Source organism: Pteropus alecto, unplaced genomic scaffold (assembly GCF_000325575.1).
Source record: "Pteropus alecto unplaced genomic scaffold, ASM32557v1 scaffold23, whole genome shotgun sequence".
Lineage (NCBI taxonomy): Eukaryota > Metazoa > Chordata > Mammalia > Chiroptera > Pteropodidae > Pteropus > Pteropus alecto.
In genome coordinates, this window is record NW_006435837.1 from 1,533,868 (window position 1) to 1,549,077 (window position 15,210).

The 15,210-nt window shown below is 35.7% G+C and overlaps 1 protein-coding gene across 1 annotated transcript in view; it reads right to left on the minus strand.

The window, feature by feature from the left end:
• PHEX (phosphate regulating endopeptidase homolog X-linked) overlaps window positions 1–15,210 on the minus strand; it is a 173,351-nt gene that overhangs the window by 1,453 nt on the left and 156,688 nt on the right. The window contains exons 19-21 of the mRNA XM_006911611.2: window positions 5,911–5,976; window positions 4,782–4,886; window positions 1,465–1,541 (exon numbers count right to left, since the gene is read on the minus strand). Coding sequence (XP_006911673.1) covers window positions 1,465–1,541; window positions 4,782–4,886; window positions 5,911–5,976 — 248 coding nt within the window. The remainder of the gene's footprint in view (window positions 1–1,464; window positions 1,542–4,781; window positions 4,887–5,910; window positions 5,977–15,210) is intronic.

Genomic DNA, 15,210 nt, shown 5'->3' on the forward strand with positions numbered 1-15,210 from the left:
TATGGGCATTTGAATGAATACAATGGCTTGTATCCAAAAAATCCCCATAACCTCTTGTGTTTTAGCTGGGATGTATGGGTAGGGTTGCATATTTCGTGGTGCCATTCACCTTGGACAAATGTTAAAGATAGAATTTAGCTGATAATTAGTAAGTATACTCTGCAAATTATCAGCTAAAATCCAACATTACAGGCAACTAGTTGGTAAAAGGAAATTAGTTTCTAAAAACTTATCTGTTGAGTAATTAATCTACTGTGTGGTTTCATCTGCACCATTTGTCAGTCGGATCACATTTTAGTCCATTAGAGACTGTCAGCATTCTTGACAGTTTAGCCCAGTAGGGGAGAATTTCTAACACAGTGATTAGATTTTATGCTATTGGGTAATTTATAGTCAATTTCTGAAGCATTTCAAAGGCAAGGCTTTAGAAATAAAATTTTAAAATATAGGAGACATTTTAGATTACTTTCCTGCAATATGCTACTGGATTCATTTAAATATTATATATAAAGATATCCAGACATAATATGTTCTAAGCAAAGAATGAATAAAAATAAATAAATATAAATATCATGGATTTCTCATGATAATTCTCTGTCCCCTACTATAGAAAATTTAAACTATGCTAGAAACCTAGCACAGGGTAAGTAATATTAACCTTAATTATATTTTTACTTAATATTTTATACATTCTGACAATTAAATAAGATTCCAATTTATAATTATTTTCCTTTTATATAAGCAATAGTTTCAAAATAAGATTCAAACTAAAAGCCAAAATGTAGAACTTTTAACTCTAGATATGAATTATCACCATATATCCTCCTCTGTGTTCAGAGTTATTCAGAAAGTGAGTACTCATTCATGTCTGTCGGTTAGTTGCACGAAAGAACAAGAGGCATTAAATAAGATATTCTACTACACAAAATAAACCAGAACTCTAAGTGTTTTAAGTTGCAGTACCTAAGATCTCGTCCTTGTCTAGGAAAGGAGACTTTTTTGGTCCATAAAAAAAAAAGTAGGTGGCTGGATAAAAGGAATATTCCGGTTTACTGAGCACCCATGGTGCTCATGGCACCCATGGATTGCTACCTTTCAAAAACTTGGAAGACAATAAACAGAACTTAATAATAAAGCTATGATGTGGATTCTAAATTATCTTTGGAGTCTTATACAATCTCATGGATCTCTTGATAGGGCACTAGACTAAAGGTATGTACAAATGCCCACTACAGAAATTTAGCTGAGAAAATGCTGACTAAACCAGCTTCATACTTATGAAAGAAAAGATATTTAGTTTCTGTTTGGCCAGATTTTTTTGTCTGCAAAATGGAGATATCAATATTCACAATACAGGCGTTTGTTCAGATCACCTATTTGGTAAAGAATTGGGATGGCTGGTTGGGGGAGGGGAAGTGGGGAGATGCACAGTTAAAAACTAATGTCATCGATTTGCCCATTTACCTAAACTCAGGGGGGCTGTGAGCACCAATTTGGACTTGTTCTCGGGCAGCTTCTTGTCTGTAGGAATTGCACCTTACCTAGAAGAGAAAAGTATCCCAATAATTACATTTCCATTCCAATTATATAATTTTTACTGCCTTAATTGCTCCAGCTATACTGAAGAGTAATTTTAGACTCAATGAATGACAGTTTTAGTAGATCTGATCAAATCTTCATCAGTATTAACTATTATTCTAATCCCCAGAGTAGGTTTTATCATTGTAAATAATTCCACAATTTGAGTAAATTAGGGAGGTTTCCAGACAAATGCTATAAATCAAGAGAACAGTGTATGTGCCCAAGAACTGACCAATGTATTTATTCAATTAATACAATGCTTGTAATAGCCCTTATCAAATATAACACACAGTATAAATATATATATGCCTTACTGTTAAGGTGTACAGCTGAAAGTTATTGGATTTCATTAACCAAAGTCACCATAAAAAATATATATATTATATACACATATATACATATATGTGCATGTATGTATATGTGTGTGTGTGTGTGTGTGTGTGTGTGTGTGTGTGTAACAATACTCATCTGAATCGATGAAATGAATCAACCACCCATTATTGAGGAGAGCCATGAGAAGTTAGTATTTTGTGCCCTGGGTGCCTTGCTTGCCTCACCCTGGTCCAGGCCCGGGAGAGGAGAACATTTCTCCATCTCCTTTGAAGTTACACGCAGTTATATTACTTGCTCCGACCAGTGAAATGAGAGAAGTGATATTTGTCATTTCCTGGTGGAAGCTTTAGAAAACTGGCAGGAGGTTTAAGAATCTTAAGAATAATTTAAGATGCTACATTAAGGGCCAGTACACATTTCCTCATTTTTCTTTCCTATTCCTGTGGTGATTATGGAAGCACATGTCAGGCTAAAGACTCCAAAACCCAGGGCCTTGAGAAATAACTAAGAGCAGAGACTCACTGCTGACCGATGTTGGACACAGAAAATGAACAAGAAATAAACTTTCCTTGTGTTGTTTGTTCCTGCACCATAACCTACTTAATCCTGACTTGAAGTATGTCTTGAAATATGATATATTCTTGAAGTATGAAAAGAACTAGGACACATGAATATGATGGGGGGGGGGTTCTAAGTGGAGGAGAAAATAGAAGCAGTTATCTATTTGAGAAAAAAAAAAAAAGGCAAGACATCCAGCTGGGGTGGAGTATATGGTGCATAATGGGCAGCAACAGGAGACCAGGGGAGGTAGTACCAGATTTCTGGTCTTGAGCAACAGGCTAAAGTGTTGAAACTATATTTAAACATTGTTTTGAGTAGGAAAATGATAAAAATCATATTTTAAAAAGGTGTATCTGGCAGGGGGATATAGCAGTAGAAGGAAATTAGAGACTAGTTAGATTATTTATGGGCCCCAGGAAGGTCCCCAATGAATGTTCACTACATAAGTAGAATGGAAATGGAAAGAAGTAGAAGGATAAGAATATTTGAGGAAAAAATTGACAAGTCACAGAAACTACAAGGATATACTAAGCAGGAAAGGCAATATGATGCTATTGAGTTTGATGAAGATAAACCATCAGTCAACTGGTTCTGAATTTGACTTTCAAGTTGTTTCTGTAATGCGATTCCTTAATTTCCTCAGAAGCTAGCTAATGTGAAGCTGTTTCTAGTATTCAACTTTACCTCATTTTTTATGTTATTTCTTCTTATATTCTTACATTATTGTATAGTATTGTCTTTACTTCATATATCATTTAAGAGATTTCTGAAAATACATTATGGTTGTTACTGGTTTCCTAGTACCTTCTCGGGAAGGAAAATAACTTTACTACCTATAAACAGTCTTCCAATGTACAAAATATTGAAAATCTCCTCATTCTGTCAGTAAGAAAGGTCCAAGATAAATTTCTTATATAAAATAGTCTTCTATTTTTTCCTAAATCTATTTAGTTTAAAATAAATCATATGGTTTGGAATTTTATTTGGAGACATTTCAAAATTATGGCTATAATGCTGCTATCAGTTTACTTATCTACAAAGGTATATGGTGGACTATTCAGTGCCATGTAAGATGGACAGTGGTGGGAAGAGGCCAAAGTCCAGAAAATATACCATAAGGTTAGTGGGATAATCCAGAGTAGAAAAGATCAAGGCCTAGCCTATAGATGATGAGACAGGGTAATAGGGAGAGAGAGACTGAATCTGAAGAGCAGTTAAAAGAATGAAACACCTAGCTTTTGGGACATATGACATTAAAAAAAACTGAGTACAGATAAATCAAATAAGACCTAAGAATCCAGGTTTCCTAATCATGAAGACCCAAAGACTGTGGGTGTGGTACGAGAAATGGAAAAACTAAAAAGGGAAGGTCATTTTGTTGATGAGTCAAGTTTTGTTGATGTCAGGTTGATAAATGGTCATTTATTTAGGGTTTTAAGCTTTAAGAAATAAAAAGACCTAGACAGGTGAGAATCCTTTAACCACAGTCAACCAATGATGACATGGGAATGAATGAGCTTACTGGGGAGCAATGCAAAGACTTAGGAACAAAAGGTTGTACTGATAAAAACTTTTGTCTCGTTTTGAGCATACAGATATGCATTTGCCCACTGTGAGGCCATGTATCAGAACCTTTAATGACTCATCCCTGACTTCTTTGAAAATGAGGCCTACAAACTTGTAACCAAAAAAAACAGCACAACCAATAAGAGTTGGCGGTCACCTCATCAGCCAGACTCAAACTCGGAATTGTACCTTATTTGGTGCACAGCTTCTTTCAATTTCTGATCAGAAAGCCCATTAAACTCACAAAAGAGTGACATGACTCTCTGCCTTTGTTGTTTTCTTCAGTTCTAGTAGTCTCCACATATTCACTTGAAAGTTGGGAACCCAGCCCTCAGGGTCTCCCACAGGTTAAGAGTAGTGGAATAAAGTCCACAAATGAGGCAAAGAAGGAGAAATACAGGAAAGGAGCCATGAAAGCCAAAGAACAAGTCACTAGAAATGGTTATAAATAGTATCAAATACATCTGAAGTCAGGATATATTTTAAAAATATCGAGCATGTTACCAAAGGATCAGTAACTCACTTGATTAAAGAAATGCCAATAAACCTTGGCTCGATCAGTTAATTATGCCCCACAGAACAGTTAAGAAGGTGAAATTTATCCCCCCAAATAAGCAGCAAGATAAAATTTCAGCTAAAATAAAAATTATGGCATTAAACTTTTGTTCCAAACCTTTGATCAAAGGAGCTAGCTAAAGTCCCACATTTCCTCTTTGATGCCCCTTCATTGGTCTACTCACATGAGCATAGCTCAGGAAGAAGAGCTGGTTGTTGGTGAATGTGATACCTGGTAGGAGAGGCTCCTCCACTCCCTGCCTCTTGTCATTTATCCATTTCCTGTAAGCCTGGTGAGAGAAGCAGAATAGATGATCCTCTGCAACGATGGCTTTTCTCTTTTCTCATCCAGTGCAGAGATATTAAATATATCCTCCACCATGTGCAAAATGCATCCTGTCAAGTTTTCCTTTAAGAAAACAAACCTGGAAATGCAAGTCAATGGCATATTGCTTAACGGTGGGGCAGGTTCACCTGCAAAAAGACCCTACACTCAATAGATACTAAAGCCGCTGGGCCAAAGCGTTCACATGTTAAATAACTACCCCTCCCACGAAAAAAGATGTTCTTTCTATTCCTACCAGGGAACAAACAAATCTAACATAATGACAAGGCCTACGGAAATAAATTTTAGGGTCAACATATTGCTGATTTTTTATTTTGCCAAGTAAGAGGGAAAACTGTCATCTTCAATCACCATCATTTTATAAAATAAAATATATTTTAAGTAGAATAGAGGAAGGCTATAACCTTGGAATAACAATCTAGTGTTTACACTAAATGCATTTAGCTTTATGAAAATATTTCCACATCATCCTTATGTTTCTTGTTTGATCATGGACCAATGGATGATGAAAACATTATTATGAACTCTTACCTGGCCCACTATATGAGAACCACCAGCCTCTGGCCATAATATAGAAGTTTGTATTTTAAGAGAAAATTATAAGGAGGACTGTAGAGAGAGCATACTCAAGGAAAACTCATATAAACCTAGCCCCGAGGAGATTTCTGTAGCATGCTTTGATATTATTGTGAATGCATCTTCTGAAAACTATCCTTTAAATAAATGATTCTTAATAACAAAATTTATTCTTTAGGGTAACTTTACACCCCAAAGAGAAGAAATGCCATTCTATCCATATAATCGAGTATAATAGAGACAATGGGGAAATATAATTCTACTTAGAGAAATTCATAGAATTTACAGAACTCTAACTCCTCCAGAACATGTCTGTAGTGTAAATTGAGGTGTACCCATACAGTGTTTCAGAGCTTAATTTTTTAAATCATAGCAAATGTTGCAATGCGTACCCTAAAAGCTTCCCGCAGACCTCCATTATCGGCAATATTTTCTCCCAGGGTCCTCTTCCCCTTCACCTACCAAAAAGGAAAAGAAAACAGTGTTTCACAGATGCCTAACTATCATTTTCAAGAGGCATAAATATGATAGCAAGAAAAAGTGCCATATTTTAAAGAGAAAATTACATTCAATAAATCAGAAGTAGTCATAATACATTGAGATGGCGAACTAACCCCAGCAAGGTGCTCCTCAATATAATAATTTCCATTTTATTATGCGACACATTTCTTTCTCACCCATCTCTTTACTCTCACTAATTTAGCCCACTCCAATAAAACATTAGTAATATTCTGAGTGAGTCTGGTTTAACGAGGAAAAAATAGAAATGTCAGGATACAGATTACTTTCTCTGATTAACTCAAATAATTGGAGCATTCTTCCCAGTGTGCTTGTGTTTCCAAAAATTTAACATCCACATAGAAACAAGATTTCAAGACTAACATCACCATTTCACCTTCAGCAACTTCCATGAAAAATTAAAAGGAGGGTAGTTCTCATGGGGAACAAAATTCAAATACAAGTATCGCAGACCACAAGGTCAAGGTTTGCAATATGTATGATAACCAGCCAAGCATGGTGAAGAAATTCCTCCAAACATTTGAAGATTGTTCCTTAAACCCTTAAATAGGCTAGGACGAAAAGTAAACCAATATAGACAATCTGCTGCTTGTTTTTGTACAGGCTGCAAGATACTGGATTTTACATTTTCCAATGGTTGTGGGGAAAGTCAAAAGAAGCATAATATTCTGTGGCATGTGAAAATTATATGAAGTGCAAATGTCAGTGTCTACAATTCCAGTTTTATTGGAACACAGCCATGCCCGTTCATGTACATAATGCCTATGGCTGTTCTATCACTACAGCAGCAGGGTTCAGTTACAACAGAGACCGAAAAGGCACACAAAGCCTAAATTACTTACTATCTGGCCCTTTACAGAAAAAAAGTTTGCCAGTCCCTGCTAGAAGAGTGCCTGGCATAAAGTACTAAAGAACTTTGCTAAATGGATGAACAAATGACTTTAGCTTTCAAGACAACTCAATTTCATTTAAATTTTAAGTGACACACCCTGCACATGAGGCAGAACAATGCTCCCCACCAAAAGATGTCTATGCCTTAATCCCTGGAATCTATAAAAATGTTACCTTATGTGGCAAAAGGAACTTTAAAAATATGATTAGGTTATGAATTTTGAGATGGAGACGTTAGCCTGCATTATCCAAGTGGGTCCAATGTACTTACAAGGGTCCTTTTCAATAGAGGAAAAGGGAAGTCAGGAACGTGAATGTGTGAGACTGATGCAGTGTGAGAAGACTTGACCAGTCACTGCTGGCTATAAAGAAGGAAGGGGCCATGAGCCAAGAAATCTGGGCAGCCTTGAAAAGCCGGGAAAGACAAGGAAGCAGATTCTCCCTTAGAGTAGCTAGAAGGGAAAGCAGTCCAGGTGACACCTTGATTTTAGCCCACTGAGACCTCAGTCAGACATATAGAACTATATAATAATAAATTTGTGTTGTTACAAGTAACTAAGTTTGTGGTGATTTGTTACAGCATCGGCAAACAATACACCTGCTCTAAACTTTCAAGCCACAGATCCTACTAACTTTGTACTTTCAAGCTAGCTCAATCACCCAGGTATCAAGAATACCAATGAATAAAAACAAATCTTCATACAATACTAATCTGGGTAATCACCCAGGACCTTCTCAGTTTCAGTTCCCAAAAGTTACCACTTCTGCTTTACATACATTCTTTCTTTACCACCATCCTACAAGGTAACTGCTATTACACCATCCTCGCTTAACAAATGAGGACTTTAAAGCCCGGAGTGGGTACCAGGTGTCACTGGTGACGCACCAGATCCCCTTTTCCACCAGGACTGTGCATCCATTCTTACAACTGCTACCAGCTCAGGAAGATTAAGCTTGGCGTAGGGGAGTTGCCTCACCTGGAGATTCCTGGGAGGTGATACCCCACCTCTCAGTAGCTGACTGATGTGCAGTTAGAACAGCCCGGCCCCTTACCCCAGACTGGATAATTCCTGTAGCACAGTTCATGCTCCAAAATTCTCTTTGGGATCAAGCTGAGGCTAAACTTCTGAATCCAACATGTTTTCCTCAACCTCTTATAGATTTCTCCTGAAACGACCTCTGCAATAAGTCACCTACCTAAGAAATGTCTTCCTGGGCTCTGCTTCTAGTGAACGAGACCTAAGACTGAGTGATTAAGTGAACTGCCCATAGGGATTTCGCAGGGATTCAAATCCAAGCAGTCTGTCTCCAGAGCCTTTGCTCCATAACAAGCTAGCTGTTCAAGCCTCGACTCCTCTTGACTCTGGTGCTTCTCATGCTTGAACTTAATCTCCTTCCTTGTTTCTCTTTACCTAAATTAGAGGTTTTTTTGAGTAGCCTCACCCCTCTGGCTCCTCAGTAGGCCATGCTGCCCTAGGTTTCCCTCTCAAGACTCAATAGCTGCTAACAGCCTGCTTCTGTGGCGCTCCACTGGCGCTCCCTCTAATTCATTGCAAAGAAAGATTGAGGCACAGAGGACTGGCCTCCGCAAATAAAGCATGACCATTTATATCTACAAAGGAAGCTACCTCCTCTCCTCTGGGAATGAGATTGAAACTGTTTTTCTGATGGTTGAGTGAATTTATGCTGAGACAGGCATGACCTTTCGATCGTCCTTGTGACAAAGGTACACATTTGTCAGAATTCAGTTTCGATATCTGACACTTTGGCCAAAATAGATGTTGCAGAGTAGTCCTCCCCAATGAATTGCCAGGTATAAAATGAACTTAAGAGAACGAGAGCATGATATGGAAGTGAGGGGAAGAGATTTTGGAGCCATACCAGTCTAAGGTCTAATCTAGACTCTATCATGGCTTTTAATCTCTTTGAGTCTTAGTTTCCTCATATGCTAGTAATATGTACACCTCTCAGGACCAGCATGAGGATTAAATTTGTCTCAGTTAAGTGAAAAATCTAACTCTTACGTCTATATAATCACAAGGAAATATGTGCTTCCTTCCTCCAAGAAAATTGTTCTACTATTTTTGTACTTTCAGCCTCAAAATCTTTGACTTTCTTTTCCCCTGGGATGGCATACCTATGAATATGTCACAAAGTAATGGGAATATTAGCTACAATTTATTGAGCACTTATTGCATGTCAGGCAGAGTGCTAGTGCTTTACATTATTTCAGTCATTTAATTCTTACAGCAAACTAATGCGTTCAGAAATCGTAACCCATTTCACAGACTCTGAGACTCAGGAATGTTAAGTAACTTGCTCAAGTTAAAAAAAAAAAAAAACTTGTCAATTGGTTGAACCAAGATTTATACCCATGTCACTCTAGAATCCCTCCCCTATGTTCTTCTTGAAGCAATATATATTATAGATGATTTTCACAATGTGATCACCCCTGAATTATATTCAATTCAGATATGAATAAGTGAATAAAGATATTCACTTTAGGACGTCTCATGACACAGTTGTAGATATAAAAATATATGAGCAGAGAAATGGCTTTCGAGGACACTGATGAAGGAACTAGGGATATTATTCAAGGATATAGACTCTGGTTTCTCTGCTTGGATTAGGACTGGTCTCCCTTGTGCTGAATAAGGTTTAAGAACCAAGAAAACAAAGTCAGTGTTTATAAACTATATTCCCATTAAAAGTGCATAATTTTTACCTAAATTCTTCTGGAATGGTAAAAGAAACCCCAAGTATAATAGACTTGAGGCACAGCAAGGATTTGGGTGCTTTCCTAGTCCCAGTAAGATGTCAGGGTGACATACATGCCTGGTTAAGGGGCCAAGCGACGCTGGGGAAACCATATGAAGATATACTGATCTACTCCAATTCAATGTAGTCCTTCTCTTAGATGCTGTGCCCTTACCTAGATGAATTAGGAGCATACAGTGTATGCATGTGTGTTTTAGAGGAAGGTCCTCTTACAGATACATAACCTACCAACAAGTCTTCATTATTGGTCTCTTGTCAATACAATGATAGAAATCTGTGTCTTATGAAGGGGGAGATTAGGAATGGAATGGAAAACTACAAGAAAAAACTAATAGTGGGGAAAGAGAATGAAAACTTAACTTAATCAAACAAGCAAAATAAAGAAAAGGAAAAAGTAAAAACAATGTACTATAAACTATAAAAAGAAAACTATAAAATCATATGTGAAAACCTAAAATAAGAATCAAACACATTGAAAAGCATACCATATTCTTAAACAAGAAGACTATCATAAAAATGTCAATTCCATACATTTAACATGATTTAACTTAAAATTCCAATGGAATTTTCTTTGCAGGAGGTGGGAGGGTAAGAATGGGTAAAATGATCTTGGAGCATATACTGAAGTATATTTGCCTGAGAATGGCCCAAAACATAAAAGAAGAACAGTGAGGGAAAGTTTGTATTGACAGATACCAGAACAATGCATACAGCCACAGTAATAAGACACCAGTACAGAAATCAACAAACAGATCAGCTGAATAGAATTTAGAATCCAGAAATTTATCTCAGTGAGATTCTAATATTTGACTGAGATTCTAATAACTGACCAATGTTCAATTCAGTGAGGAAAAAAATGTTTTCTAATAAATGATACAGGATCAACTGGCTGTCCTTCTGGAAGAAAATAAAAGTGAATTCTCATATTAAACTCTATGGAAAAGTAAGTTGCACATGCATGAAGATTTAATGTAAAATAAAACAACAAAAACCTTCCCAGAAAAGCTAGGAGACTACACATACGATACAGAATAAAAATGTGGAAACTATTTTTAAGAGAGATGGTAACTTTGATGAGATAGAAATGTTTGATTTTTGTATGTCAAAAGATATTATATACAAAGTCCAATGGATGAGAAACATATTTGGGAAAACATTATAATGTAAATGACAACATTATAATGTAAATGACAGAAAAAATTTTAGCATCTATAACATTTTTAAAAGTTCTCATAAACTGACAAGAAAATAACTCAATAGATAAATGCTCTTTCATATACCACTGGTGAAAATATGAAATATTATAACATGTTGGCAACAGTAGGAACTATCTATCCTATGTGGAAAAAAAGAATATATGCATAATAAGAGTATTTACTGCAGCAGCATTTATATTGTAGAAAAATTACTGGAGACAAAGTATAACCCTACAACAAGATGTTAGTTGAATATGTTACAGTACATTCACACTGTGGACTTTTAGGCAGCCATTGAAAACAATGAACCCCAATAAAGGTGTGGGTGTGTCTGTGTCTATATGAGCATGGGAAAAAGTGTATCAGTGTTATTAAGATGGATTACAGGTAGGGACAGCAAGAGTGACAATAAGGAAAGGGGAAGGAGGTAGCGGTGAAGACAAAAAAGAAAGGAAGAAAATTTCACGCAAACAGCATGTATAAAATTTCATCTGTGTCTTTATGGAAATTCATATATGTGTATATAAGAGAAAAATAAACATTTTAAAACTACGTTTCTTTTTTTTAAACATCTATAACTAAGAACTCTTCACCATACAGAGTCATTAGTTCAAATAATGAGGTTTTATTTCCATGAATTAAACCTAAGCAGTAGTTTGGAAGGAAATATTTTTAAATGAAATGGAGTATAGATTTATAAAAATCTTATTGTTTATCTTTACTACAGGATTTTCTATATTAATCTCAACCTAGGAAAATAAGCTCATGTTTAGGTCTATGATTCTCAAACTTTGGCTTGTATCAGAAACACTGGCGGGCTTGTGAAAAGACAAACTGTCAGACTACCAGAACTCTCCACCCTGATATTCCAGGTCAGTAGATTTGGACAAAGACTCAAGAATTTGAATTTCTGACAACCTAACTTTACACCTCAAGGAACTAGACAAAGAAGAAACTGAAGCGCAAAGTTAGTAAAAGGGAAGAAATAACAAAGATTAGAGCAGAAATAAATGAAATAGAGACTAAAAAGACAACAGAAAAGATTAATGAAATTAAGAGCTGGTTCTCTGAAAAGATAAAACTGACAAACCTTTGGTCAGACCCTTCAAGAAAAAAAGAGAAAAGACTCAAATAAATAAAATCAGAAATGAAAAAGATGTTACAATTGATATTGCAGAGATAAAAAGGTTCATAAGAAGCTACTATGAATTATAGGCCAAGAAATTGGACAACCTAGAAAAACTGGTAAATTCCTAGAAGGATACAACCTACTGAGCCTGAATCATGATGAAATAGAAAACATGAACACACCAATTGATTACTAGGATTGAACCAGTGATCAAAAATCTCCCGACAAAGAAAATTCCAGAACTAGATTCGCTGGTGAATTCTACATAATATTCAAAAAATAATTAATTATGAATCTTTCTCAAACTTCTGGAAAAACAGAAGAGGGGAAACTCTTCCAAATACATTTTACGAGGCCAGCATTACCCTGATAGCAAAACCAGACAAGGATGCCACAAGAAAAGAAAATTACAGGTCAACATCCCTGATGAACATAGGTGCAAAAATCCTCAACAAAATATCAACAAACTGAATTCAACAATACATTAAAAGGCTCATATACCATGATCAAGTAGGATTTATTCCAAGGATGCAAGGATGGTTCCACATCCACAAATCAGTCACTGTGATACACCACATTAACAAAATGAATGGTAAAAATCATATCATTATCTCAAAAGATGCGAAGAAACCATCTGACAAAATTCAACATCAATTTATGATAAAAACTCTCAACAAGGAGAGTATAGCAGGAATATATCTCAACATAATAAGGCCATATATCACAAATCTAACACCATAGTCAATGGTAAAGAGCCGAAAGCTTTTCCTCTAAAATTGAGAACAAGACAAAAGTGTCCACCCTTATCACTTATATTCAACATAGTATTGGAAGTCCAAGCCAGAACAATTAGGCAAGAAAAAGAAATAAAAGACATCCAAATTGCAAAGGAAGAAGCAAAACTGACACTTTTGTAGACGACATAATATTATATACAGAAACCCTAAAGACTATATCAAAAAACTGTTAGACCTAGTAAACAAATTCAGTAAAGCTGCAGGATATAATACTCAAAAATCTGTCATGTTTCTTTAAACTAATAATAAACTATCAGAAAGAGAAATTAATAAAACAATCTCATTTACAATTGCATCGAAAAGAATAAAATACCCAGAAATAAAATTAAACAAAGAGGTAAAAGGCCTATATATTGAAAATTCAAGATATTAATGAAAGAAGTTGAAGATGACACATAAAACTGGTAAGTATTCCATGCTCATGGATCAGAAGAATTAATACTGTTAAAATATCCATACTACCAAAGCACCATACAAATTGAATGTAACCCCTATCAAAATTCCAGTGATATTTTTCACAGAAACAGAATAGTTGTAAAATTTGTATGGAACCACAATAGACCCCGAATAGCCAAAGCAATCTTGAGAAAGAAGAACAAAGCTGGAGGCATCATGCTCCCTTATTTCAAACTATATTCCAAAGCTATAATAATTAAAATAGTATGGTATTAGTATAAAAGACACCCAATCAGTGGAACGGAATAGAGAGCCCAGAAATAAACCCAGGTGTATATGGTCAGTTAATAAATGACAAAGGAGCCAAGAATATACAATGGGGAAAGTACAATCTCTTCAAATGGTTGGGAAAATTGGACAGCCACATGCAAAAGATGAAACTGGACCACTATGCTACACCATGAACAATAATTAACTCAAAATGGATTAAAGACTTGAAAAGAAGAATCTAAACCATAAAACTCCTAGATACAAACAGGCAGTAAGCCCCTTGACGTAGGTCTCGGTGATAATGTTTTGAATCTGACACAAAAAGAAAAACAACAAAAGCAAAAATAAACAAGTGGGACTATATCAAACCGAAAAGCTTCTGCACGGCAAAGGAAAACATCAACAAAATGAAAAGGAAACCTATTGAATGGGAGAAAATAATTGTAAATCATATATCTGATAAGGGGCTAATATCTCAAATATACAAAACATTCATACAACTCAAAAGCAAAAGAAAAAAAAGGATCTAATTTAAAAATTGGCAGAGGGAGGATCTGAATAGACATTTTTCTAGAAAAGACATATAGTCAGCAGGTACATGAAAAGATGCTCAACATCATTAATCATCAGAGAAATCCAAATCAAAACCATAATGAGATATCACCTCATACCTGAGAGAATGGCTATCATCAAAAAGACAAGAATTAACAAGTGTTGGCAAGGATGTAGAGAAGAGGGAACCCTTGTGCACTGTTGGCGGAAATGTAAATTGGTTCAACTACTATAGTATGGAGGTACCTCAAAAAAATTAAAAATAGAACTATCATATGATCCAGCAATTCTACTTCTGAGAATATATCAAGAAAATTAAAACACTAATTAGAAAAGATATATGCACCCCATATTCACTGCAGCATTATTTACAATAGCCAAGATCTGGAAACAACTTAAGTGTCCATTGGTGGATGAATGATAAAGCAGATGTGGTCTATATATACAGTGGAATAAAAAAGAATGAAATCTTGCCATTTGTGACAACATGAATGGACCTTGAGGGCATTATGCTACCTGAAATAAGTCAGACAGAGAAAGATAAATACCAAATGATCACTCTTATATGTGAAATCTAAAAAGAATTTTCATACAGAGAACAGACTGGTGGTTGCTAGAGGTTGAGGGGGGAGAGAGGAAAATGAGTGAACTGGTTTTTGTTTTGTTTTGTTTTTAGTTGAAATATATTGAATTTAAAAATCTTTTATGGGAGAAAATAAATAAGGTCACTGATTCTCTTAACAGCAGTTCTCATGACACTATTGCTACTCTACCAATTGAATGAACGGTTTAGTTGAGCTCTTGACTGGCTAGGGTGGAAGCACACCTTTGATATGTTTCATGGGAATATTTAAGCAATAAATGGTGAAAACCTACATAATTTTATCTAGTCATTACAGGAAGAGGATAGAGTTTTTATAAGGCTGCTGGTCTACGTTTCAGCATAAAAAAAAAAGCTAGATGTCTTGTTCAGGAATTGAAGGTAGAATCTGTCCCTTGATACCCTGTGGCTATCAAATGAGGATAAATAGATCTATGCCTCTTTCAGTTTATACCTAAAATCCCTTGGATTACTATAGACTTGGACTTCGCAACTACTTTCCTAAAAACATAGCAAGACATCTTGACACAATCTTCCTCCCCAAAAGTGAGTGAACTATAAAA